The sequence below is a fragment of the Anoplolepis gracilipes genome, chromosome 9 (genome assembly GCF_047496725.1).
Source record: "Anoplolepis gracilipes chromosome 9, ASM4749672v1, whole genome shotgun sequence".
In the NCBI taxonomy this organism is placed as follows: Eukaryota; Metazoa; Arthropoda; class Insecta; order Hymenoptera; family Formicidae; genus Anoplolepis; species Anoplolepis gracilipes.
In genome coordinates, this window is record NC_132978.1 from 8,804,897 (window position 1) to 8,829,499 (window position 24,603).

General features: G+C 27.8%; 4 protein-coding genes across 8 annotated transcripts; 2 read left to right on the forward strand and 2 right to left on the reverse strand.

Moving 5' to 3' along the window:
* The first annotated feature begins 3,497 nt into the window (after window positions 1-3,497).
* On the forward strand, window positions 3,498-6,287 carry LOC140669463 (uncharacterized). 4 transcript variants are annotated; one of them, XM_072899331.1, is made up of 8 exons: window positions 3,498-4,145; window positions 4,453-4,659; window positions 4,720-4,906; window positions 5,019-5,147; window positions 5,252-5,437; window positions 5,566-5,833; window positions 5,901-6,087; window positions 6,156-6,287. In XM_072899331.1, exons 2-8 carry the CDS (start codon window positions 4,560-4,562, stop codon window positions 6,239-6,241), a joined length of 1,143 nt encoding a protein of 380 aa, XP_072755432.1. In that variant the 5' UTR covers window positions 3,498-4,145; window positions 4,453-4,559; the 3' UTR covers window positions 6,242-6,287. The 4 variants fall into 4 exon arrangements, with proteins under 4 accessions (XP_072755432.1, XP_072755434.1, XP_072755431.1 ...); XM_072899333.1 differs by having other exon boundaries at window positions 4,544-4,659; XM_072899334.1 differs by having other exon boundaries at window positions 3,921-3,939; window positions 4,544-4,659.
* LOC140669465 (uncharacterized) lies at window positions 6,093-7,543 on the reverse strand. Its single transcript, XM_072899336.1, has 4 exons — window positions 7,453-7,543; window positions 7,136-7,245; window positions 6,826-6,956; window positions 6,093-6,659 (listed from the first exon to the last, which is right to left on the reverse strand). Exons 3-4 carry the CDS (start codon window positions 6,950-6,952, stop codon window positions 6,427-6,429), a joined length of 360 nt encoding a protein of 119 aa, XP_072755437.1. The 5' UTR covers window positions 6,953-6,956; window positions 7,136-7,245; window positions 7,453-7,543; the 3' UTR covers window positions 6,093-6,426.
* A 356-nt stretch (window positions 7,544-7,899) lies between these two features.
* Window positions 7,900-17,173, forward strand: Zw (glucose-6-phosphate 1-dehydrogenase Zw). 2 transcript variants are annotated; one of them, XM_072899328.1, is made up of 7 exons: window positions 7,900-8,092; window positions 13,963-14,087; window positions 14,484-14,848; window positions 15,045-15,643; window positions 15,712-15,917; window positions 16,048-16,208; window positions 16,280-17,173. In XM_072899328.1, exons 1-7 carry the CDS (start codon window positions 8,071-8,073, stop codon window positions 16,368-16,370), a joined length of 1,569 nt encoding a protein of 522 aa, XP_072755429.1. In that variant the 5' UTR covers window positions 7,900-8,070; the 3' UTR covers window positions 16,371-17,173. The 2 variants fall into 2 exon arrangements, with proteins under 2 accessions (XP_072755429.1, XP_072755430.1); XM_072899329.1 differs by lacking the exon at window positions 7,900-8,092 and adding an exon at window positions 11,962-12,118.
* A 1,232-nt stretch (window positions 17,174-18,405) lies between these two features.
* On the reverse strand, window positions 18,406-23,291 carry Strip (striatin interacting protein). The gene is made up of 12 exons (XM_072899326.1): window positions 22,887-23,291; window positions 22,231-22,347; window positions 21,854-22,137; window positions 21,591-21,769; window positions 21,184-21,497; window positions 20,892-21,105; window positions 20,637-20,791; window positions 20,303-20,547; window positions 19,985-20,212; window positions 19,734-19,905; window positions 19,365-19,569; window positions 18,406-19,182 (listed from the first exon to the last, which is right to left on the reverse strand). Exons 1-12 carry the CDS (start codon window positions 22,980-22,982, stop codon window positions 18,917-18,919), a joined length of 2,475 nt encoding a protein of 824 aa, XP_072755427.1. The 5' UTR covers window positions 22,983-23,291; the 3' UTR covers window positions 18,406-18,916.
* Window positions 23,292-24,603: the final 1,312 nt, after the last annotated feature.

The following is a 24,603-nucleotide window of genomic DNA, read 5'->3' on the forward strand; positions in this document are numbered from 1 at the left end:
CAAATGCTAATAATTAAATCCTCAAACTTGGAATGTATGTATATATTCTATACATAATAAAGAATATACAGGGGTGATGCGGCATCCCTCTGTAGCTACGCCTCTGGCCGCTGGCGTCTTTATACGAGTTACGAGGAGAACAGCCAGGCCGAACAATGATCCCGAAATGTCGCCGTGCTCGTTCAGATAAACCGGTCTTTAAGAGGCAAGCGAGGAGATCGAACCCGTGTCACTGTGCCTGCCTCCGTACCGACTCACTTATTTTCGGTCCGAATTCAATGGCAAGTAATACTGGCTGGCCGTTCGCCAGCGGCGACACACGACACTTTACCCCTTCGACAGTTTCGCTTTCAGATATTTTGATTTAATGCGCTATATATAGATATTCTTATTAAATTAGTATCGGACATTTTATAAAATTACATATTATTCTTTGTGTAAAAAGAAGATAAGTAATTAATTTTAAATAATTATGTATATATAATTAGATATTTATAAGCTCTCTTAAGCTGGCAGGATCAAATCAGCAAAATCAAATGGGACCTAATGGATTATTTAATACTTATTTTGTACTATTTTATATCACCAAAAATAATTTTGTACTCCATGTCAATTCAGAAAAAATCGTGGCACTGCTAACTTAATATTAAGCTAGCAGGACCAAAAAAAAAATTAAAAAAATAAATAAAAAAAAACAGATACAATTAGTACTGAATTTGTACTAATTTGTACCACCGAAAATAATTTGTACCACCAAAAATAAATTTGTACCCCGTGCCAATTAAAAAAAATTGTGGTTCTGCTAACTTAATATTCAACTAGCGTAATAAAAACCATTAAAAAATGAAAAATAAAAATTGATCTGATTAATACAGCATTTGTACTAATTTATACCACCGAATAATAATTGTATCTGTTTTGTTTTGTTTATTTTTTTAATTTTTTCTTTTGATCCTGCTAGCTTAATATTAAGTTAGCAACGCCACGATTTTTTCTGAATTAACATGGGGTACAAAATTATTTTTGGTGGTACAAAATAGTACAAAATAAGTACTAAATAATATATTAGGTCCCATTTGATTTTGCTGATTTGGTCCTGCCAGCTTAAGAGAGCTAATTTGTATATTATTATACGTTTAATCTGAAAATGATTGGAAAATTACATTTACATGTAAATCGGAGGAAATCTGAAAACGTATGATGCTAAGTATGTTTAATTTTTATGATTTTCATCATATCTAATATCTAGTTGCGATTCTTATTTCGAATATATCATAGCAATACTTCTCGTGATTTCCATTTAATATTATTAACTATTAATTTTATTATTTTATTACGGGCGATACATATTTCTCTAATAATAATCTTTAAATATACCTTAGATGCTTTTTCGCGGATTGAGATGATGTAATATATTAATCATTTTCGGATTGAGATAATACGAATCGCAGGATCGAATGATGAAACGAAAAATTGTAATACACTTATTTATTAATAAAATTAATTTGAAACTCGAGAACGAAAGGCGTTGTAAGTAAAACTAGTTTTACAAAAGAATTAGATAGATCGTATATCGAAAGCTACTGACAATGAGGTAGGAAAACTTTATTGATATAAACGACGAATTCGATATATGTACGTCGAATACGTAATTGTTAACTCTCGAGCGTTGGCTGAACAATAATAATTTTTTCGTCTCTCTGTTTTCTGCGCGACGCGGCGGTCCTTTCCCCCACTTGCCTTCCCCCACTATGTCCTATGCCGTGTCTTCCTACGTCACGCATACCAAGGATACAAACAAGGACGCGTCATTATTTTTTACAAAGGATATTGGGCATACCTACGTATATTATTTTATAGGCATAAGGAATTTGTTATCTTACATCGTCACACAGTGTTCGGCGCTCGACCTTTACAGACGTAGCGCGCTGTTGCTCTTGTTATATGTACGGCGACATTCGAAGGAATAGGTATGCGTACTTCGTATATATCGTATTATTCTTTAAAATACGATTAGCTAATTATAATCTTTATAATTAGCAATTGTTAACATAATTGATTAACTCTTATGATTAACTACACATAAGAATATTAGCTCTCTGCTGATAAACAAATCAGCAAAATCAAATGGGCAAAACAAATCAGCAAAATCAAATGGGCAAGACCTAATGGATTATTTAGTACTTATTTTGTACTATTTTGTACCACCAAAAATAATTTTGTACCCCATGCCAATTCAGAAAAAATCGTGGCGCTGCTAACTTAATATTAAGCTAGCAGGACCAAAAGAAAAAATTAAAAAAATAAATAAAACAAAACAGATACAATTAGTACTGAATTTATACTAATTTGCACCACTGAAAATAATTTTGTACCACCGAAAATAAATTTGTACCACCAAAAATAAATTTATATCCCGTGCCAATTAAAAAAAAACAGAGTAATAGAGTTTTTATGAATTTAATTTCTTTAACATGATGTAATTACAATTAATTAAAAGTTTATTGTCTGCAAGAATTTAGACAAATAAGAATGTTTGTATGTTATTATCTCTAATCTGCATAAATGTGTATAAAGTTGTTTCTAAATTGTAATAAATTTAATTAATAAAACAATTAACATTATATAGCTGAGAAATTAATCTTTTTATTATTTGTTAAAAAATTTATTATTTTTGTATATAACTAAATAAATATTATTATTTTGTTTATTTATTTAAACAATTTATTATTTTATAAATAAATTACTTATCGTTTAAAAACGTGAAAAATATATTGAATAATAATTGAATATTTAATTCATGCAAGACATATTTGTGATTATTTTAAATTTGTTTAAATACTTCTAATAAATTAAAAACTCATTTCCTCCTGAAATAATCCATCAAAATTTTGATTTTAAAATTTTCAATCAATCATATAACACTTGATATGTGTTTACTTTCCTTTTTTATATTCGTAAATTGATTTTTGTAATTGTAACATATATTTACTCATAATTATAAATTCAACTTATGAACTCTTTCTTATATATATATATATATATATATATATATATATATATATATACAACAATATTATCTTCAGTAAAATAATATTAAAAACCTACCGTCTTGAAAAAAGTTTTACGATTATTAATTATTACTAATGAATTCCCCGAGATAATTGGAGAGACTTGATATGATCGATCAATGATAATATTGTAATAATAGGTGTGTTATAATCGGAAGTTTACGAAAATTACAAATTCAAAATATATATGCTGTCATAAAAATATATTATTTTTTTCCAAATATGAAAAAAAGAAAATAATTTCAGATATAAGAATATAAAGATTTTTTGCAATGCTTATACCTATAAAATTGCCAATAGCGATTGCAAATATTTTTTATATAAGCAGAGAATACACAAAATATATATATATATATATATATATATATATATGAAGACATCGACATTACTAATTATAAAACGACGACATACCTGGTGATAATCGTGCATCAGTTTCATGCTTTCGTGGTATTTCGGCAAAAAGTTAGCTTGAAGTATGCAAAGAGGATTTCGAAAACACATGCAGAAGCCGATTGTTGAAATGTTACGATATCTGGATTATTTTGATACTGAACTCGTTATTTCGGTATTTGCATATAACGGCGATTACGGGCATGTTTAATGAGTTATATGATAAACGATTGACACTTTAGACATACTTGCGATTTTTGTTGTATTACGTTCACCTTTAAACGACGAAAATTACGAGAGCGCGACAAAGGTTTGATATTCGAGACTTTGAGAATCGCAATATCGAAATATCGAGCGATCGAAGCGACGAACCAATCGCAACAACCGTAGGCAGGTCTGTTCGCTCTAGTTATATTTCACAGCGTCTAGTGAAATCGTTGAAAGAGAAAACGGTGGAAAGAGCTAAGAAATACACAAAGTTCAGCTATTGATATTTTCTTTTTCTCACAACTATAACTATATCTTTTTCATTGTTATATTTATATTTGTTTTGAATTATTTCTTTTTTTCTAATTGTAATATCTGTCGAGAGGGCGTTAGTGCATGACAAATTTGCCAAGCTGCGTGCAACTCCTGTCACCTGTCAATGCAGTTGTTTACATAGAATCGCGCCAAAACAAAGCTGTGTGTTACAAGTTGATTTAAATTAATTTGCAATTTTAATTAAATCTACATTTATTTGTCATTCCTTATTTTAAAAAAATTATTTAACATGCGCTATTATTAATACAACTTCAAATAATTATCAGTATAAATATGAAATAATATTGTGTATCAATTGCAAACAGTTCACAAAATGAAAATATCATAAATAAATAAATTTTCATATATAATAAATACTTTGAATATTCTGCAATTAATTTTTGATTTGTTGTATGTAACTATTAATTTCTATCTAAGCAGTGCAAAGATGTATTTTACATGATTGTAGATATACGTAGCTTGTAACTTTAATGATAGAAGAAACGTTTGTATATTTGGGATGTCACTTGGATAATAGAAAAGTTTACTAATTCTAACAGATTATACATTCTCAAGATGATATGGTTCTTGTTCTTTGTTATCCATGGAATATTAGCTAGTAATGATAATATGATTCTAAAAGATTTAGGAGAAAAAGAGTATTTTTTAATAAAAGGTAAGAAGTTAAAGAAAAAGTAAGAATTAACATATAATAAGCAATTAATCTTTTTTTAAGCAAAATCATCATTGTCACAACATGGGAAATGTTGGCATACTGCGCTCCAAACATTACAAAGCAGTTGCGACAAGTTAAATGATTATGAACATTCTCTCCTTGCCTTGCACTTAGCAAATTGTTTCTTAGAAGATTCTGGCCATAAAACTTATGACTGTCATCTTAGTCAGTCGGAAGACGAGCGTCGGTAAAATATATTTCTTATTATCAATTAATTTTCTATATGTTATTCTTAATCAATTATAATATTACTTAATAATATTCTTAATGTATTAATTATTAAAATATTTATCTTGCAGAAAGTGCATTAATGAAATGGCAGATCGAGCATTCAGTGTTTACAATGAATTCTATATTCATGCAACTCATATCTGTTTCTTTTTGAATCATGAAGTTTGGCAAACTGAAGTTGATAATACTATAAAGTTGTAAGTGCTTGTTTAACAATATTGTATATATTATATATTATTGAATATAAAAAGAAAAACTTTTTCATATATATATATATATGAATATATGTGCAAATTTTCAGATTATTTCAAGTATCTTCACGAATGAAAGATCAGTTATTGGAAGCATCACAAATGCAAGGTGTAATATTGAACAGTCAAAAAGAAGGTTTACGTATTCAAAATGAACTTTTAGATCATGGCAAAGAACTTGGAACTGTATTAAAGACTTCATCCGAGACAGTTAACAATATGGTGTTAGATTTCAAGTAAGTTTATGAAATAATTTATGTGATGTTATTTAATGTTATTATTTATGTAATATTCAAAAAAATTTTTAATTGAGTAATAAAGATTAATTAAAATATTAATTTTTAAAATCTTGATTAAAATTTAGAGAATCAGCTAAAGACCAGAAGGAGTTGCTTTATGAAATTTTTTCTTACGTACGCACTTTTCAAAGTTGGATTATGGGAGAAGTGTCTTGGTTTCAATCTATTATATTTTATACTGTCAGCTGTATTCTTTGTGCATTATTCAGTTCTTCTAGAAGAACTATTGATGCAAGAGTTACACTTTTTAGCATCTTAAGTTTAAACATAGTGGCTGAAAGGATATTAGTTCAATATTACAATAAAATTATACTTCAATCTCCAAATGATAAGGTAATATAACGATAAAGTTTTAAATTCAATTTTTTCACCAAAAAGTACTACAATATCTTTTTTACAGACACAATTGTTAAGTACAACATGGTTATATAGAAAAATTGCCTTAACACTTTGTGCCATAACATTATTCTGTACATATTATTATTACAAAGACCAACATTTGGAGAATTATAAGACTTTACAAAGAATTGAACAACAGCTGAATGTCATAGAACAGACTACTATTTCCAACAGAATTGAACCAATTCGTAAGTACTTAATATATAACCATTTTATTTATGTAAATAAAATTGCATAATAATTCTATTACATTTAGGTTATTCCAAACGAGTCGCATTAAGACGTTTACATACTGTTTCTAACAAACAAGAAGATATCATGAGCATTAAAACTGCCAAATAATTATCATAATAATTAAATAGAACCAAGAAAATAATTTTTATTGTATAATAATAATTTAAATAATGATATAAATGATAAGATATGATTATATATTTTTATAAATATTTATGAAAACAATTTTTATGTATTTATATTGTATGTCTACTATGGATATAATCTATAAATTTATGCATTAAAATCAGAAACTATACTGTTGGATATCTTCTTAAAAGATGTGTGATTTGTTTATGTGTAAGATTCTTACTGTTAGGTATAGGTACCACTTGATCGTGTTCAACTTGTGCACGCTCTATATTTTTCATGTAGGTCTTGTAACACTGATCCAATTCTTTAAATTGCGGGATACATCTTTTGTCTTGATACTCGTTTTCTTCAAGACATGTTAAAAGCAGGATTGACTCGTACAAACATCCACGGTCTGAAATAAAATATTACAGGTATGAAATAAAAATGTACAGTTTGTTGAAATATTACAAATACTTTACTGCCAACTGTAGTAAATTACATTATCATTGGCTACACTGTATAAATTAAAACACAGTAGTAATTTAGTAATTATAAAATTCTTTTATAAAAAAACGTACCTGTTTCTTTTTGATTTTTTGAAGATACACGATCTCTCAGCTTTAATGGCAAAATTGCCTTAAAAGGTACTTTGCTTTCATTTGGTGGTGCTCTAGGGTGACGGAAAAATATTGATGTCAATCTCATTTTTCTGTAAAATAATTATATAAAATTATGAGATCTCTCTGTTGTAAGGTTAAAAAATTTTTCATCAAATTATACGAAATTACAGAATGCGGTAGTTTTTATATTAATTTGTAAAAGCTATCGCAAACAATTACTAGTAATAAAATATAATTTTGGTAGAGTTATTGACAAATATTCACATACATTAGTTATTCGTAAAAACAGTTTGTTGCAATTGTACTTTTTGGTTATAATTGATTGTTGGTAGTCGGTAGTAATCGCTCCCTCGTCATCCTCGTGTGTTCCACGTGTACCTACATAGATGGCACTATTATTTAGTTTTTTTTTTATAAATATATTGCTAGATATATAATACAATTTTTTTTTATTTTCAATAAAAAAATTTAATTGTTTCAACTTCTCATCTTATCTAATTGTTTCATCTTCTTGTTTTATTTTACGTTTCTTGCAATATAACGTAAGAAAATTATGTACTATATAAAATTATAATTATATATTACCGTGTGCAACATACAGTTGATACGGTGTATTGTGACCTTGTTAGATTTATTCTTCATACATTCTTGTCTACGACGGTCGTAAATACGTTTTCTAAAGAGTAAATATCCACTTGCTTTATTTCAAATTTACAAAGAGTAAAGAAGAGAGCAGATTTTACGTACAGGAATAAAATCATATGGTGTTAAAACAGTAGTCAGAATGAAACATGTGTCTTTATCGCTGCAATAAAAGATTCGGAGAATGAATCACGTGAATTGCGACTTGATAAAAGCAAGAATGATTTGGAGCCGGGAGACGTGGTGCAGTAATTAAAAGATATATTTTGAAGAACACAAAAGTATCCTGTGTCACCGACAAGATACTATTCTCTCGTGTACTCGTGTGTGTTTGTGATTTATATCGTGTAGCTACAGCCAGTTGTAGGTGTAGCAAAGCAACGTGGCCGTAGGCTGTAACGTTTAACCTCAAAAGAGCTGCGCATGACAGTATAATTTTGGCGGCAAGGTCACGCTTTGTCAGAAAGCAGAGATATACCAGTCGTGTCTGAAAAAATTAACAGAAAAGAAGAGAGCGGAGTAGTTTCATCATCTTAGCAACACGTTTCAGGTGGATCAAAAATGGCAAAAGAACGCATAAGAAGTAAGTTTATTGCAAAAATTGCATTTTTTTGACAATAAGATGCGGAGACAAATAAACTGGTCAAATATATTGCAGAAAATATTTTATTACGCTTTTATTGTAAGGAACAAATGCCTACACACACACACAGAAATTCATATTTATATGTCATATTTTAATTAAATATATTTATCTTATTTTGAATTTTATCTCATGAAAATTGTATATAATATATATATTTTATATACAGCTTGAAAATTATAATACCGCCGGCATTAGTTTATGATATGGGGGTTGCACAGTGTTGAATTTGCATTTGTGTTTCTTTGTATGTGTGCACAAATACTATAGAAATGTAACTTTAATTGTACAATTTCCACGCATGTTCCTTCGAGCCAAACAAAAATTGTTTGAAACGGTTTTTTCATATCTTCCAAATTTTTGAGATATTTACTTGGGGAAACTAAAACGAAGCACAATTATGTCGATAAATTTTCGTGTTTTTATTCTTAATTTTGAATTTTTTATTATACCTGTTTTTTACTCCTCTGTCGAGCCCTTTTAGTTATTATTTATTATTTTTAATATCAGTATCGCTATATAATTATGTATGGCAAAGACAAACTAATTAGCTAACAAATTTTAAAATAAAAAAACAATAAAATCACATTTTTTGTAACTAGATTTTGCAAAATTATAAATAATTTTATGCTGAATGATTTTATAATTCCATATACATAATGTATTTAATTTCAAGGTTAAAAATTCGCTATGTCATAGATAAAATTAAATCGAAAAAGAACTCGTGTTAAGATTAAAATGCGACGACGTTGTACGCATTATGCGAATGTAAACTCAATGATAATATCGTACGATGTATTTTTATCATACTTTTTTCTTCAAGTGATTTCTCGCATAAAGAAAAATTCTGTTTGCACGATAATAGCAGAATCGCAAAAATGTGTTTATTACAGCGAGATGTATAATATTTTCAATAATCTTATTACCACTTATTATCACAATTTAACAATTAATATCTATTATGGATTTAATTCTGGCCTTGTTACTTTTATGAAAATTATCGGAGAGACGAATGCGACTATTTTATCAATGACAATGTACAAGAATGAATACGGAGAAATGTTAAAGTTTAATTTTTTTAGATTAAATTAATAAAATAATTTTAATTTTAATAAAGTACATGAATCATTTGGAATCATTATGGAAAATTTAATATAAAATATAAGTAGATTATTACTGTTAATAGATTTTTCTTTACCTATTTCAACAGACAGAAAACTTTACGACATTTTTGTAAAGAATTATAATTGGATTCTTTTTTCGAATTATAACAAAATTAGGTTTAAGAGCAATTTAAGATTTTGAATGTTATATTTTATATTGCGAATGAAAAGTTAAATACGATAAAAGGAAAATGACAAATTTTTTTTGTTGAATTGTTGAACTAAAACCGGTATCTCGAAATCCGAGAAAGGTAATTCATTCGATTGCTCTTTCTTATTTTTGACATAATTATTTATTTACTAAGTATTTCACAGCTACGAGTGCAATTCATTCTAGGTCAATTTGAAAAGCAGTCTGTGTTAGTTTTTATTGCCAGAGGCACGTTATAAGAAATATTGCACAAGTCTAATTATACATATTTCCAATTGCTCGTCATTTATGGCGATCGTATTATGTAAGAAAAATGTATTAAATATCAGCGTTTTGGCATAAAGTGCAATCATTACATTTACATATGTGAATTTCAAAATTGTCTTGTATTTTTGTCGATATTTTGAAATCATTTTTTAATCGCAACATATAATGTTAATAAACATGTAAACTAAACAAACCTATTATGTTATTGCATCGAATATATATTATTGCAGTTTAGAATGTAATAATTATTTAAACATAATTTTTTAAAATAATGTTTTTCAAGAAATATAAAATATAAAGAATTTAAAAATATATAATATGCAAAGTGTCGTAATAACTTTAATACAATTTTGTTTAAAAATGATACAAAAATATGATAATGACATATATATATATTGTATATATATATATATCTTATATAAGTGACGAATTTGATTGCATTTTGTCAATGCAATAAAAACGATTGCTTACAAAACGATTTTTTGCAGCGTCAAAAGATGGTATCAGAATTTTCGTTTTAACAAGTTGATTGTCGCAAAATGTTTTAGCATTCATTAACTCAAATTAATGTATCTGTTCTAATTGATTTTTCTTTGCTTATTTCAACAGACAGAATAGTGCTATTATATTAATTTGAAAATCAAATATTAGAAAAAATTTAATTGTTTTTAGTTCCAATTAAAAAAATCTAATAAGTTCGCATGATCTCATATTATAATGAAATTAATTACATTTAATTAGATCTTCGAATCTCGAATATAAAAGTACGAGAAAACTTATTACATTGCAGTAACACAAGTATACAATTCAAGAGTCACACTCGTTGGCACTCTTAACAATTGATAGTTAATACAATGATTTGCCAATCATCGTTATCACAAAACAATGTGCATGTTATGAATGTATACCTACGTATGTATTTATATATTTTATTGTTCTCTTTGATATTTCGAGATTTATACTTTATGCATGTACAAAAATAAAATAATTATATGTCAGAACAATAAATTAACTGTTAATATCTTATTAATGTGTGTTAATGTTAATTAATTGAATTAATACCACAATAACGCGATACAAAAATGCGATACAATATAGAATATTTGTATGTATTACTGTGAAATATGTCTTAATACGTATTAACTTTTTATTTCATTATAAAATGTCATAAAACGCCGAGTAAAACACTTATCAAGATGTTATAAATAATTCTACTAATATTATTAATACTGATAATGGGAATATATATTTTCATTTCCCATAACTGCATTTTTTATGATTGAAGACAATATATTACTGTTTAAGAGAACTCTTACGGGCGTCAAACTACATCTGCATGATCTGTAAGATTTCATTTCCTGCATTATTTCTATTATATTATCATGTAACTTATTGCACAATATCACGTGTTATTGCACAACATCATCTTCTCACTTTCTGCAATGCTTAGATTAATTTGCAGACAGGTGTTTCGTTGACTTACATCCGTCAGTGTGATTTCAGCAATCATTGGCCTTTCTATTTATGGAGAAATATTTGTATGAATTGCAGAAAAGATGTGTTAAATTAACCGTGTATATTGTATGTACGTATATGTTGTGATATGCGTAAAAATAAGATTCCATCATCATGTTTAATATCCATGATCATTACATTCATTAGTATATTATTATATTTGCATTGCACATTATTATTCGCAATTAATTTAATTACACACAAAGATATTTCGCGATAATAGTAAATAAAAATTTTGCACCAGTAATTGTCGATTGCATTATCAGTTTTGTTGATAAAAGAACTTATCATTTCATCGTATTAAACGAAATGCTCCACGATCACAATTTAATACAAAAATTCATTTAATTTACATCTGCGCTTGGATATTGTTATATATATATATATATATATATATATACAAAAAAGTCAAGAAAAAAGTATATCAATATATCATTAATTACATTCTTATTTTCTAGTTATCTAGTTACTTATTAGTTGTGCTTCTTCTTCTCTTATTCTTGCTAAACTATCTAAGTATTTAATTCTGAACGTCAGCGACGAAACTTTTTTTGCATGATAGAGTAATTTGCTGTTTACACTCCATTAATATAAACATGCCCTTGACATAATCAAGAAATTGAACATTTCATTTATGGATAACATTATGCGATCAGTTAATCTGTCGCCAGAAATCATCCACAATTGCTTCGTAAGCGTTTACGTTTTCCTGTTGGCACGTGACGTACGTTCCAAGCTTATTCGACGTTTAGTCGAAGTTCTGCTAGTGAAACGACAGGATTGTTGAGATATATCGGCAAGATCTGATAGTCGATCATATCTTTTAATTTATTTTCCGTGCAATTTGCTCATAAATCATGAATATTTTAAGTAAGTTGGGACATGAAATTATACTTAAGTGTCATATTCTTGTGAGATCAAAAAATTTCGAGTTTAAAATATTATTTGAATAACAAGTGTGAATATTATTCCAGTGTGGTATTATATTATATTTATATATACATATATATATATATATATATATATATATATATATATATATTAAATCTTATTTACTTCATAATTATACTACTCATACATAGCAACCTTTAACTTTTTTTTTATTTTTTTCATTTTTTTTTGTAAAGGCAGAAAAAACTATTTTAACTTAAAATGTACTATATGCCAAGAGAATAACTTCTTTCATTTTTAATTTATTTTTGACCTTATTATTTTGACCTTTACTGGATAAAAGACTAAAAGATGACATCACTACTAAAAATGTAAATGATAGACAATATATATAAAAAATTACTAGAATATAAATGTAAATATGAATACGAAAAACAAGATTTCGTCAAAGTGTTTAAAAGATGTATTGGATGTTGTTAATGGTGCATGAAATTAACAATAAGTGTGTGAAAAATCGAAATTTTATTCTTAGTTTCATATTTTTATTTGTGTATTAGAAATTTGATATAATATTAAATATTTAGTGAAACAGAGGGATGTATAGGTTTCTTGCATGAATAAGAAGTTTTATATATAAAATGTCTCTTTATAATAAAAATGTCTCTTCGCGAGTTTAATTTCCTGCAAAATATTTGTGATTTTAATGAGTGAATCTTATATATTATCATTACTTATTTTGTATGATACTAAATAATACATGTAAAATTTATACAGTCGAAATAGTGACATTAATATTTAATGTTTGTGACGTAGTTATTACGAGTATATCGTACGATCAGAAAATTGCAAATGAAGAATAATAGTGATTATGTCACGTTTCATCGAACTTCATGAATATTTAAATTTGATAATATTTAAATTTCAATATTATGTAATGACATGACGTAGCAATGACATGATTTTAAAGATTTTAAATAGCTTAATCGTATTAATTACAAATTAATTGTACACGGTTTCTTTATCGCTCGTATTAAACATTTATAGTATATCTATATACAATATTTCACATATATAATTTATATATATATATATAATTTTATATGTATATAATTTCAAAATAATCTATATTTCGAATAGTTCACCAATATGTAGTAGTAAAAATGAGCTATTTGTTTTTTTTTTCTATTTATTTTTTTCTCCTTTTCTTTTAAAAATATTATTTATGTAATATTATAACTTAAATATAATTATGATTTTATATATATACAGCACATTATGATATTTTTACATAAAATTTACTTTTACTCTTTTCCTTTCTTATTTTTTTTTTCATAAAGGAAATAAAAATGCGCTTTAAATGCAAACTTTTTTTCGATTCGACAACCCACTCATTAATCGTTTCGTAATTCCTTTTACAATTGTGTTTTCACCTTCAGAACAATCTGAAAAAATATACATTATTATTGACATTCACATTTAAAACACATGTGATAAAAAAATTAATTAATTTGCTATTTTTTAATTTTTCTTTTATCAAAATAATTTTTTAAAATATCCTAAATAAAAGTAGTATATAAAAATAATTAGAAAATAGAATAATGTACAAATATAATACATTAATAAATGAATATATAACGCATATATAATGCAAATATAATGCAACTATAACGCAAATAATAAAGTTTATTAAACTGTTGTTTTATTTGTGCTCCTGAATCTGAGTCTAGATGCCTTTTTATGTTTTTCCGTAATTTTAATTTGTGAGCCTTTTAGTCTTTATTGCAAATATAACGCATTACTAAATGAATATATGTATAACGTAGAGACATCAACGGAAGAGAGCCTGCAGTATATCAGGCAATCTCTAACATCGGAAGAAATGGATCACTTGGAAGGGACTCATTTCGACAGGCTCATTCCGCATCTGTTTGTTACTTTCGGTGCATCTGTAAGTGTTTAGTTTTGAAAAAATAAAATATAAGATTTATACAAATAATAAATAATAAGATATGATACAGTTAATCACAGTTGTGAGAATAATTTATCTTTTATATCTGTCTGATTGCTTATTTTATAGTAGTATCTTCAGTTTAACATTTAGTTTACACATTTAGTTTTACTTTTATAATTTAATTATGATCTATTTTTTAATAAATTTTTCAACAAAAGTGTTTGCTCTTAAAACTGATATTAAAATAGATTTTGAATTATTTTTTTATCTATATCAAGTATGTATACGTACATATTATATAATACACAGATAATTAATTTTTTTCTGCATTTTATATTTCTTTCATTTTATGTCTGAATTTAAATATTATGTATTGATTTTGGTAACAAAAAGGGCGATCTCGCTAAAAAGAAGATCTATCCAACTCTCTGGTGGCTTTTCCGAGACAATCTTCTGCCGAAACCCACCACCTTCGTTGGCTATGCTAGAAGCAAATTGACGATACAACAATTGCGTGAAAAATGTCATCCGTATATGAAAGTGAAGTCAGACGAGGCGGAAAAGTATGAGGAGTTTTGGAAGCTGAATCATTATGTTACTGGTACTTACGATAAGCAAGAAAGCTTCGACCTGTTAAATCGTGAATTGCAAAAATATGAGCAAGGAAAGATTGCGCACAGGCTATTTTACTTAGCACTACCACCGACTGTGTTCGAAAGCGTTACAAAACTTCTTCGAGCTACCTGTATGGGAAATAAGTAAGCATGATGAAACTTTAAATTTGTGTAATTTTCTATGCGAGAAATAAAAAAATTAATGAGTAAAGCATTAAAAATTAAAAAGAAGAGACATTTCAAAAATTGTCTCTAAAATTATTAATTTATTTTATTAATAATTTAAAAATATTTTTTAAATTTTACTGTGTGAAAAATTCAAGTTATATTAAAATTTTAGAGGATGGACCAGAATAATAATTGAGAAACCGTTCGGTTACGATGCTATTTCATCGCAGAAGCTCTCTGATCATTTGGCGTCTTTGTTCAACGAAGAACAGATCTATCGTATCGATCATTATCTTGGCAAGGAGATGGTGCAGAATCTGATGACTTTGAGATTTGGGAATAGGGTGTTCAATCCATCATGGAATCGGGACAATATAGCCTCGGTGCAGATCACCTTCAAAGAGCCGTTTGGTACTGAGGGTAGAGGCGGCTATTTTGATGAGTTTGGCATCATCAGAGATGTGATGCAAAATCATCTGCTGCAGATTTTGTCTCTAGTAGCTATGGAAAAACCCGCATCTTGCCATCCGGACGATATTAGAAACGAGAAAGTAAAGATTCTAAGATGCATTAAGGAATTGCGACTTGAAGATACCGTTCTTGGTCAATATATCGGAAATCCGGATGTTGAAGATCCGAAGGCACATTTAGGATACTTGGATGATCCTACAGTACCAAAAGACTCTAACACACCGACTTTCGCTTTAGCGGTACTGAAAATAAATAACGAAAGATGGGATGGAGTTCCGTTTATTCTAAAATGTGGAAAAGGTAAGAAGGTGAGAGAGATCTATTTTTCGGCAAGTTGTTTCTCTTTTAATCACTATGCGATATTGTAGCTCTAAACGAACGGAAAGCAGAAGTTAGAATACAATACCGTGATGTACCTGGTGATATCTTTGATGGGAAAGCGAAGAGAAATGAAATGGTGATAAGAGTGCAGCCGGGTGAAGCATTGTACATTAAAATGATGACGAAGTCACCTGGTATTACGTTCGACATGGAAGAAACAGAATTGGATCTTACTTATGGTAATAGATACAAGGTAAATAACATTTTATTGATAAAGCATTTAACGTTAATATTAAAATCTGAGAAAGTATAAGATATCTAGTAATAATATATCATACTCAATACAAATACATATTACGAAAGGGTCACATTTCACTTTTCAGGGTTTAAAATTACCGGATGCTTATGAAAGATTGATCTTAGATGTTTTTTGTGGTTCGCAAATGCATTTTGTACGAAATGATGAACTGTACGAAGCGTGGCGAATATTTACGCCGTTACTCCATCAAATCGAAAAAGAGAAAATTCAGCCTCTTCCATATAAGTACATATCACAAAATATATATAAATATGTTTTATCACAAAATGATTGTTTATGACTGTTTGAAATTTCAGATATGGATCCCGGGGCCCCAAGGAAGCAGATGACATGGCGAAAAGAAATAATTTTGCTTACTCTGGGTCATACAAATGGGTGAAACCGTGATTAGTCACTGTATATCACGCAAGTACAAATTCTAAGAAATTTATCAATGTTTCAGAGGAAAGGGCTTCTGGAGGGATATCAGTGACCGCGAAAGCCTTAAAATTAAAATCTATCAAGGTTTATTTAAAGGAAAAAAAAAACCACAATTTTTAACTGGGACATTCCAAAAATTTTAGGATTGTGATATATACTATTTATAATTTTACATTGCATTATAATTGCATTTCTATACGTCTTACTTTTATATAACTTATATCACTTACAAAGTTTTTACATGCGATTTCGTCATGATCTTAATTCAGAAATATGACTTCGATATTTAAAATAAATATATTTTCTTAATCCTTATGTATATTTCCTTAATCCTTTACACACCTATGTATTTTTGATACATGGTATACTGAGGGGGGTGTTCATAATTCCGACCGATTTTTTTTTTGCTATAACTTTACTTACAAATTGCTTACAAGTTAGAATTAATTGTTTTGATTATTAATCATATGAGAATAAAAAGTATAGATTTTAATTAATGTGCTCATGAAAGTTCATTGATATGGAAGCTCTAATTTTCAGAAGCAAACATAGAAAATTCACTTTCTATTAATGTGCAGCGCTAAAATGAAAAAAGTGAGGTCACAAGATATTCCAGGTGTATCGTAAAGGTTAAAATTGATTGCAAAGAAATAAATATCAATTAGTTTATTTGGATCAGTTTTATTAAATATAGATAAATGTAAAACATGTGTGATGTAACACACAAAAGTGACATATTGTACAAATATCTTTGATAATACAAATTATACATTAAAAATTTATGAGATTGCTTAATTATCTGACTATAAATAAATAAGAGAAAGTTGTTTAATTATAAATAAATAAGAGAAAGTTGAAATGTCATATGTGTATATACTTATGAAAAGCTTTTCTCAAAGTGTATTACAATACAAAGATAAACAGTAGCCAAATATTTGGAATCTTTTACAATACACTTTTTGCAACTTAATATAGAATGCTGATATTCAGCTCTCTCTTATTAAACCAATCCAATTGTATATGAAAATGAATACAAATTGATGTCATGATAAACTAAAAATATACATATTTAATATATAATTATATACTTTTTTATAATATTAAATGGTGGAAGCTGAAAGAGGAAATAAGATAGTCTTTATATACATACGTTAAGATTTTCTTTAAGTTTATGGTATGTTTATTATGATATAGAAAGGTTGACGATATGTAAAAAAAACACATAAAATGTAAATATTGAAAATTTGTATTATTATATATCTGCAAATTATGTTGATATATAGTAGTAACATTATTTTATATACATATATATATATATATATATATTTATATAGATACTATATCTCAACAATACATAATATATAATAATATATAATTTAAAAAAATCTTAATATTAATTTGCATGCAAAAACATTTGTTGCTAAATAGAATTATCATGTAATATTGTCATTTGGAATGTATATAAGGGATATGGATCCTTGTATCTTGTGACACATTTACTAGCTTAAAACAGACTAAATACCAATGATAAAGAAAAGTACAACAGATTATATGGTCTTTAGCCCAAAAAATAAACTTTAAAACATTTGAACTGACTAGAACAACAGTAGCAAATGAAAAAATTGAATAGAGAGAATGAAAGAGAAATCATTTTAGTTGAATTGATTTGGGCAACTTTAAATTTATTAAGATTCTACAGAAAAATTTAGGCACAAATGAGATAATTTCTAAAATGTATCTTTCCGCTGTATAAAAGAATTATTAGCACTAATTTATTTATTAATTTAGAATCAGCATACATTAAAAAAAAAAAACTATAATACATGTCATAATCCAGGTTTTTATAAAAGCTGCAAATCATATTATATATATATATATATATATATATATATATATAGCATATATATATATATATATAGTTTTATTTTTCTATTTAGGTTACGTTCCAAAACGTTCTCTTCGAGGAAAATTTTACTCGAAATATACGTAATGTATACTATATTATATTGAATAAAATTTTCCTCGGCGAGGACGTTTTGGAACGTAACCTTAGATTGTTCAAATTTACGAAGATCCAGATGTGGTACAATTAACAGCTGATCAGTGTACTTTATTAAAATGTATTCTAAATTTTAATAACTATATATATATTGTTATTGTGTGTTTTTACATATATAAAAAAGATTATACATTTAAAATTGGCAATTCCTAATGATAAAAAGTAACTAAGAGCATAATACGTTACATTGCACAAATTAAATACAAAAGAAATACAAAAGAAATATTAAATGTTTTACATGTTTTGTCAAAAGTCTTTGTTAAACATTTTCTAGATTAGGACCATTCACCGCAATACCAAATGTAACTGAAATTTCTGCAGTGTCATATGGCAATGTTTTTTTTTGTTGTTTTAACACACTTCTCACAACAGTAATTCGTAAAAATGTCACAATTTTATCCAGGTCTATGATTTAATTAAAATACGATTTATATGGTTTTTACTTATACCAAACTTAAATTTCACATGCCGCAGGATCTAATAATTCGTCCCAGTTGATACTCCTCTGAAATACCTCTTGTTGCAACCATAATTCGTAATGTTGTTTAAATTCCTCAGTTAATTCCACTTTTGTACCGAGTACTGATGTTACAGATGCATCAATCGGTTCCATTTCTTCATCTCTCAAGGCATTTGAGTATCTTCGATTATTGAACTGATCGACGCATGTTCGTAACTCGCACTCTTCAACTTGAAAATCCCATGGCCGCGCTTCTAAATCTAATACACGAAATTATATTACACATTCTTTGTATTATAATTTTGTTAATACTTATATAATAAATCTCATATTACAATTTCCAAATTTGAAAAAAACCAGACTCAAACAAATAAATATATTGTTTGTTTTCTCTCTCAAATATATAATATATATGATGTTAATTATTTTAAATTTATTGTACCATTGCCGTATGCCCAATCGTCGTTTAAGCGATGTCGAACTTTTGCATAAATAACACTAATTGTTTTCATATTCGTTTTTCTCCATTGCCGACCGAGATATTTCGTTTGCATTTTTAATAATTTTAAAACGTATAATTGCATCATTGCATGCCTAACTTTCAACGTACGTTTTAAAATAGGTGCTGATTTAAAAACGACTAACATCTGCAAATATGAATAAATTGTATATATGTGAATTCAAATTAATGTGTATAATATAATATTGTTATTTATACACACACACACATACACACATATATATATATATATATATATATATATATATATATATAATTATATACATACAATTATATTTATTATTGACTTACCATTATCCTACTATGTTTCCATTTGGTTAATTTGTTCAAAATTCTTAATAAATTGATACAAGAAAAAACATTTCTCCATGAAAAAGATTGACTGTGGCCGATTTCGAGACTTTCAGTAGTTAACTCTGGCTGATCACCAATGACACACATGGGAAAGTCCAAAATAGGAATACTATTACAATATAAATTATTGATTATGTATTATAATGTATGATATTAGAAATTTAATTCGAAATTATATTCTTACTTACACATTCTTTGCTTCAATGTAAGCTATAATGTTCTGATTTAAAAATTTTAATACAAGAGGTATGCAATTTGCAAATACTAAATGCTGTGACATAAATTCAAATTGGTATACATGATTCAGTTTGAAATGTTTGAGCAGCAGTAATAAAATTGCAGAAACAGCTTTAACAATTATTTCTTTATGTCGGTTAACATCGATTCCTAATTTCATTGATTGCAGTACTGTCATTCTGAAATAATATGTAATATAAATGTGTTTCTCTTGCTTTTAAAAAGATTTTATGTTACATATGTTAAATATTATTATTCATACTACTCACGGCATTTCTTCTGGTAGCACATCAGCCAAAATATTAATGCTGTCTGTCTTGGCCTTACTGGTAGGTGCAGCAGCAAGTAATATTTTCAATAGTGCAATCATATATTGTGGCAAATTTGGCAATATAGCTTGATACAGAATTTCTGTTGGCGTTTGACGTAGCGGTGGTTCTGAAGTACTCATTGGATTTCTTGCTATCTCTTCTTCTTTTCGTATCTGAATTTCTGCTAGAGACGTATACATATGCTAAAACATTTGTAATATTTAGTATAGTAGAGTATAATAAATGTAGTGTGATATTATAGTAATATAATCTATATATTTTAGACAAATACCTTTTTAAGGGTAGTGACACCTTCATGAATTGGTTGTGGTAAACCTGCTAAGCTTTCCCTGTCTCCTTGTAATTTATAACCAACAAATTTTAGTCTGGCAACTTCAAGAAAGCTGTCTACATCTTTTTGTCTTACTTTGGGCGTCCATGGTAAACCTGATGAATAATATTAGATATTAATATAAGATACAAATTAATAAAATATATTAATTTGTATCTTAAAATATTATCATATATATATATATTAACATATTACCTTTTCCTTTTATAAGCTGTGGAGTACTTGGCCTCAATTGTGACTGATTATTCTGATCTTCATAATATGTTTGATTCCAACAGCTATTAGGACCCAGGAATACAATCACTTCACCATCTCCTTCATTTGTTGTAGTATTATTTGGAGGTTCCCCTCCCTCATATTCCATACCTAAACCTGGATCATCTAATGAACTTTGTTTCATCAGAAAATTCTGTAAAAAATATATATTATTAATATTTGTAAAAGTATCAAAGCAACTATGTATAGTAATTTTAAATGGGCAAATTACCCGCCGAAAAGGTCGATTGTTCCTTTTTTGATTTTGTGTTTCTAACAAATCTGCTGCACTCATTGGTGGAGAACTTGCCCTCATTGTTCTGGCAACTTCTATAGTATCTTCTTGTTGTGTATCGAGACCAGCTTCTTCACGATACAGTTTCTTCAAATCTCTAAGAGAGTCAATACCACCAAGAGAAACCAGGATCAGCTTCCATAAAAGCAAGAGAACTTTTTTCATCGGAAAGTGTGGTGCCGAGCCACTGCAGAAGCATGTCACCATACCAAGAAGTTTAACAATCAGTAATTCTTCTGCATATGGATTTACTGTGGAGAAAACATTCACCCATTTTAGAAGAAACTCAAACTTTCCTCTATAATATATTTGTTAAGATATTCTATACAAACAAAGCAACATACCAAGATCTTCTTTGAAACCTTCAATGTTTTCTTTATACTCGCTGTGATCAATATTTTTTAATTCTTCTCTCATAACTTCTGTCATAATGTACAAAACGGACAGAATGACTCTTAGATCTATCGAATCAGCAAGACTAACAGCTAGCTTTCTCATTGCTGAAGTAGCAGTTGTGCTATTCCTGGAAAAATCCTTCAATGTACAAAAACTCAAGCGACAGTCTGTGCATTCCAGCATGACATATATATAATATATATAATCTTACTCAATCTCAATATTTAGCAGTTCAACAAATGCTGGAAAAATGCCAGCTTCATAGAGTAACATTACATTTGTCCTACTCCAGTCTTGTTGTTCTTTGTCAGACTGTACCTCAGCCCAACAACCCTGAGCTAAATAAAGGATGCAGCGCGCTGCCTTCATTCTTAACTGTTTATTAGAAACTTCCAATTGATCCAGCAATTTATAGATTATCGATTTTTGCTGTGGTTTTGTCAAATTTTGCCACCATGGTCGTAACTTATACCATTCCATCTGATCTTCAAAAGCCTAGAATTTATAATAATTTATTTAATCTGTTGTTGCCATATTTTAATTACTTTTGATTCACACTAAATTTATCATTATATAATTCAATAGTACCTTAAGATTAAGTTGTAATTCATACTGCTCTGTATAACTATATAACTCGGCAATCTCATTACTATGTATATCAGTGTCATCATAAATAAATTCCAGATCTGTAGTTCTGTTGCTTTCCTGGAATTGTAAGAATAAGACGAGATCAGGCACAAACGTTAAATAATTTCAAGTAACATTATTGGACAAAAATTGAACAATAAATCTATCTAAGTAATTGTATGAATCTTTTATCTTCGTTAAATGCACAATTGCTGTCATTATATTATAAATCAACTATAGTTTTGCAAATGTGTGCTTTCAAAACTTATATTTAAATATCTATGGAACATAAAATAATACATGAATTATGAAACACATGCACATACATATACATCATACACTCATATACTCATACACATCCACATACACATATATATATATATATATATATATATGTGTATAAATTTTTATATTAATATATTAATACATTTACAAACACATCAATAATTTATTTGCACTACTCACAAATGAATAATAAAATTATAACCGTGAGTAATGTCCAAAAAAAAAAAAAAAAAAAAAAAAAATAGGGTTAGAGGACAATTTAGTTCACCAGCAGATTTATATGTAATGCGAAATTCCGAGGTATTTTTCAACGCGATTATTCTCTCACTCACATCGTTGCTGGCTGCACGTCGATGAGAATACACGGGACCTCCGTGGATAGGATCACGTTTGCCATTCCCGTTCGCATCCATCGCTACCTCACACATTTTCCGTGACGGCTCGCGGCCGCGATATTCTAGTTCCCGATCTTTAGAACATCTCGGCCTAACGCGACGATCTAACGGAAGAGAGACGTCCGCTAAATTATAAATTGTACCGCACGCACAAGTCCTTTGACATTTACGTCACCTTACTTAGTTTCTCGGGCGACAAATATTGCACTATATAAATTGTTTGTTTCTTCGCGCTTACGTCATTTTCTAACCCCGATTTATGCATGTATTGTACGTATGTACATACATTAATGAGAATCTCCGTTCACGATTACTGAATGCTTTCGTGCATTTTTCCTCTCAATCGGAAGTCTTCGGAAATAGTCGGTACATTATACACCTATATATTTTCCCGCCACAGATCTAAAATTACGCTTCTTTTGACAAAAATTCGTAATTACGTATAACATGCGCAATGTGTGATTTATCTCGTCAAGAAAAAAAATTAAAGTTTTTATATTGCAAAAGAATATTTTCATATGTATGTTTAATTATTAGAATATAGTATATACTAAATACATTAGAGTAAAACAAATATTTAGTAATAAAATAGATCCATCATTATAATTTTTATATTATATAAAATAAATTATATAAGAATATAAGTATTTTGTGGATGTAAAATTTGGGAAGACAATTTAAGGGCAGTTTGTTTATACCAATGACTTTTTCATTTATTTCCTTTTGTATAACATGTTCATTATTTCTTAAAGAATTAATATAGTACAGTTTATTTCATTAAAAACAAAAAAAAGTATTAATAGGATGAATGCAGAAATGATAGCTTTCTTTTTTAAGTGCATCATATATTTTATATATTAAAAATAATTATATATATACATGTGGAGAATAAAAGAAAAATACTTAATACATGCAGTAAAAAAAAAAAAAATACATTTCCTTGTCGTATTCATTATATGTTTTGATTGCAATTTGGAAATACAGTGCACTGTTTTACAAAAAAATAAGAAATATAGAATTTTCTCAAAATGATCTATAAACTTTTATTACGTTCAAAATTTTGTATGTTTTTTAGAAATCTATTTTACATATGCTTTTACATTGAATGAATTTGAATTAAAGAATCATCTAACAGTAATAAAAAATAACACAAGAAAGTAAAACAGAGGAAATATTCTCTGAGACATTTAATAGATATCAAGTAAATATAGAAGAAATATAGTTTACAAAAATTGACACACACAAGCAACATTGCATGGCTACTATGATACTTGACTTTGCCTGCATTCGATTCCTAGTTGAGATCAACTGAGACTGGAAATCTATAGTTATGTATATTATAGATTCCTAGTCCTTGCTGGAAGTACTCGAATGCAGACTTTGTGCTTTATAATAAAACACTAAGACCCAATTGCATCAACATAATTCTGGCTTTAAGCGAGACTTAAATTTATATTCGTCTTTATTCATTTAGAAATAAAGATAGAGATAGACACATGTTTAAATCTCGCTTAAATCCAAAATAATATTAATCGGGCCTAAGCCTTATACATTTTTCTGAAAATACAAAGATTATACATATCAATAAAATGACATATACATATATAATAAATGCAATCTATACAAAACTAACACAGTAAGAAGAAAAATGCAT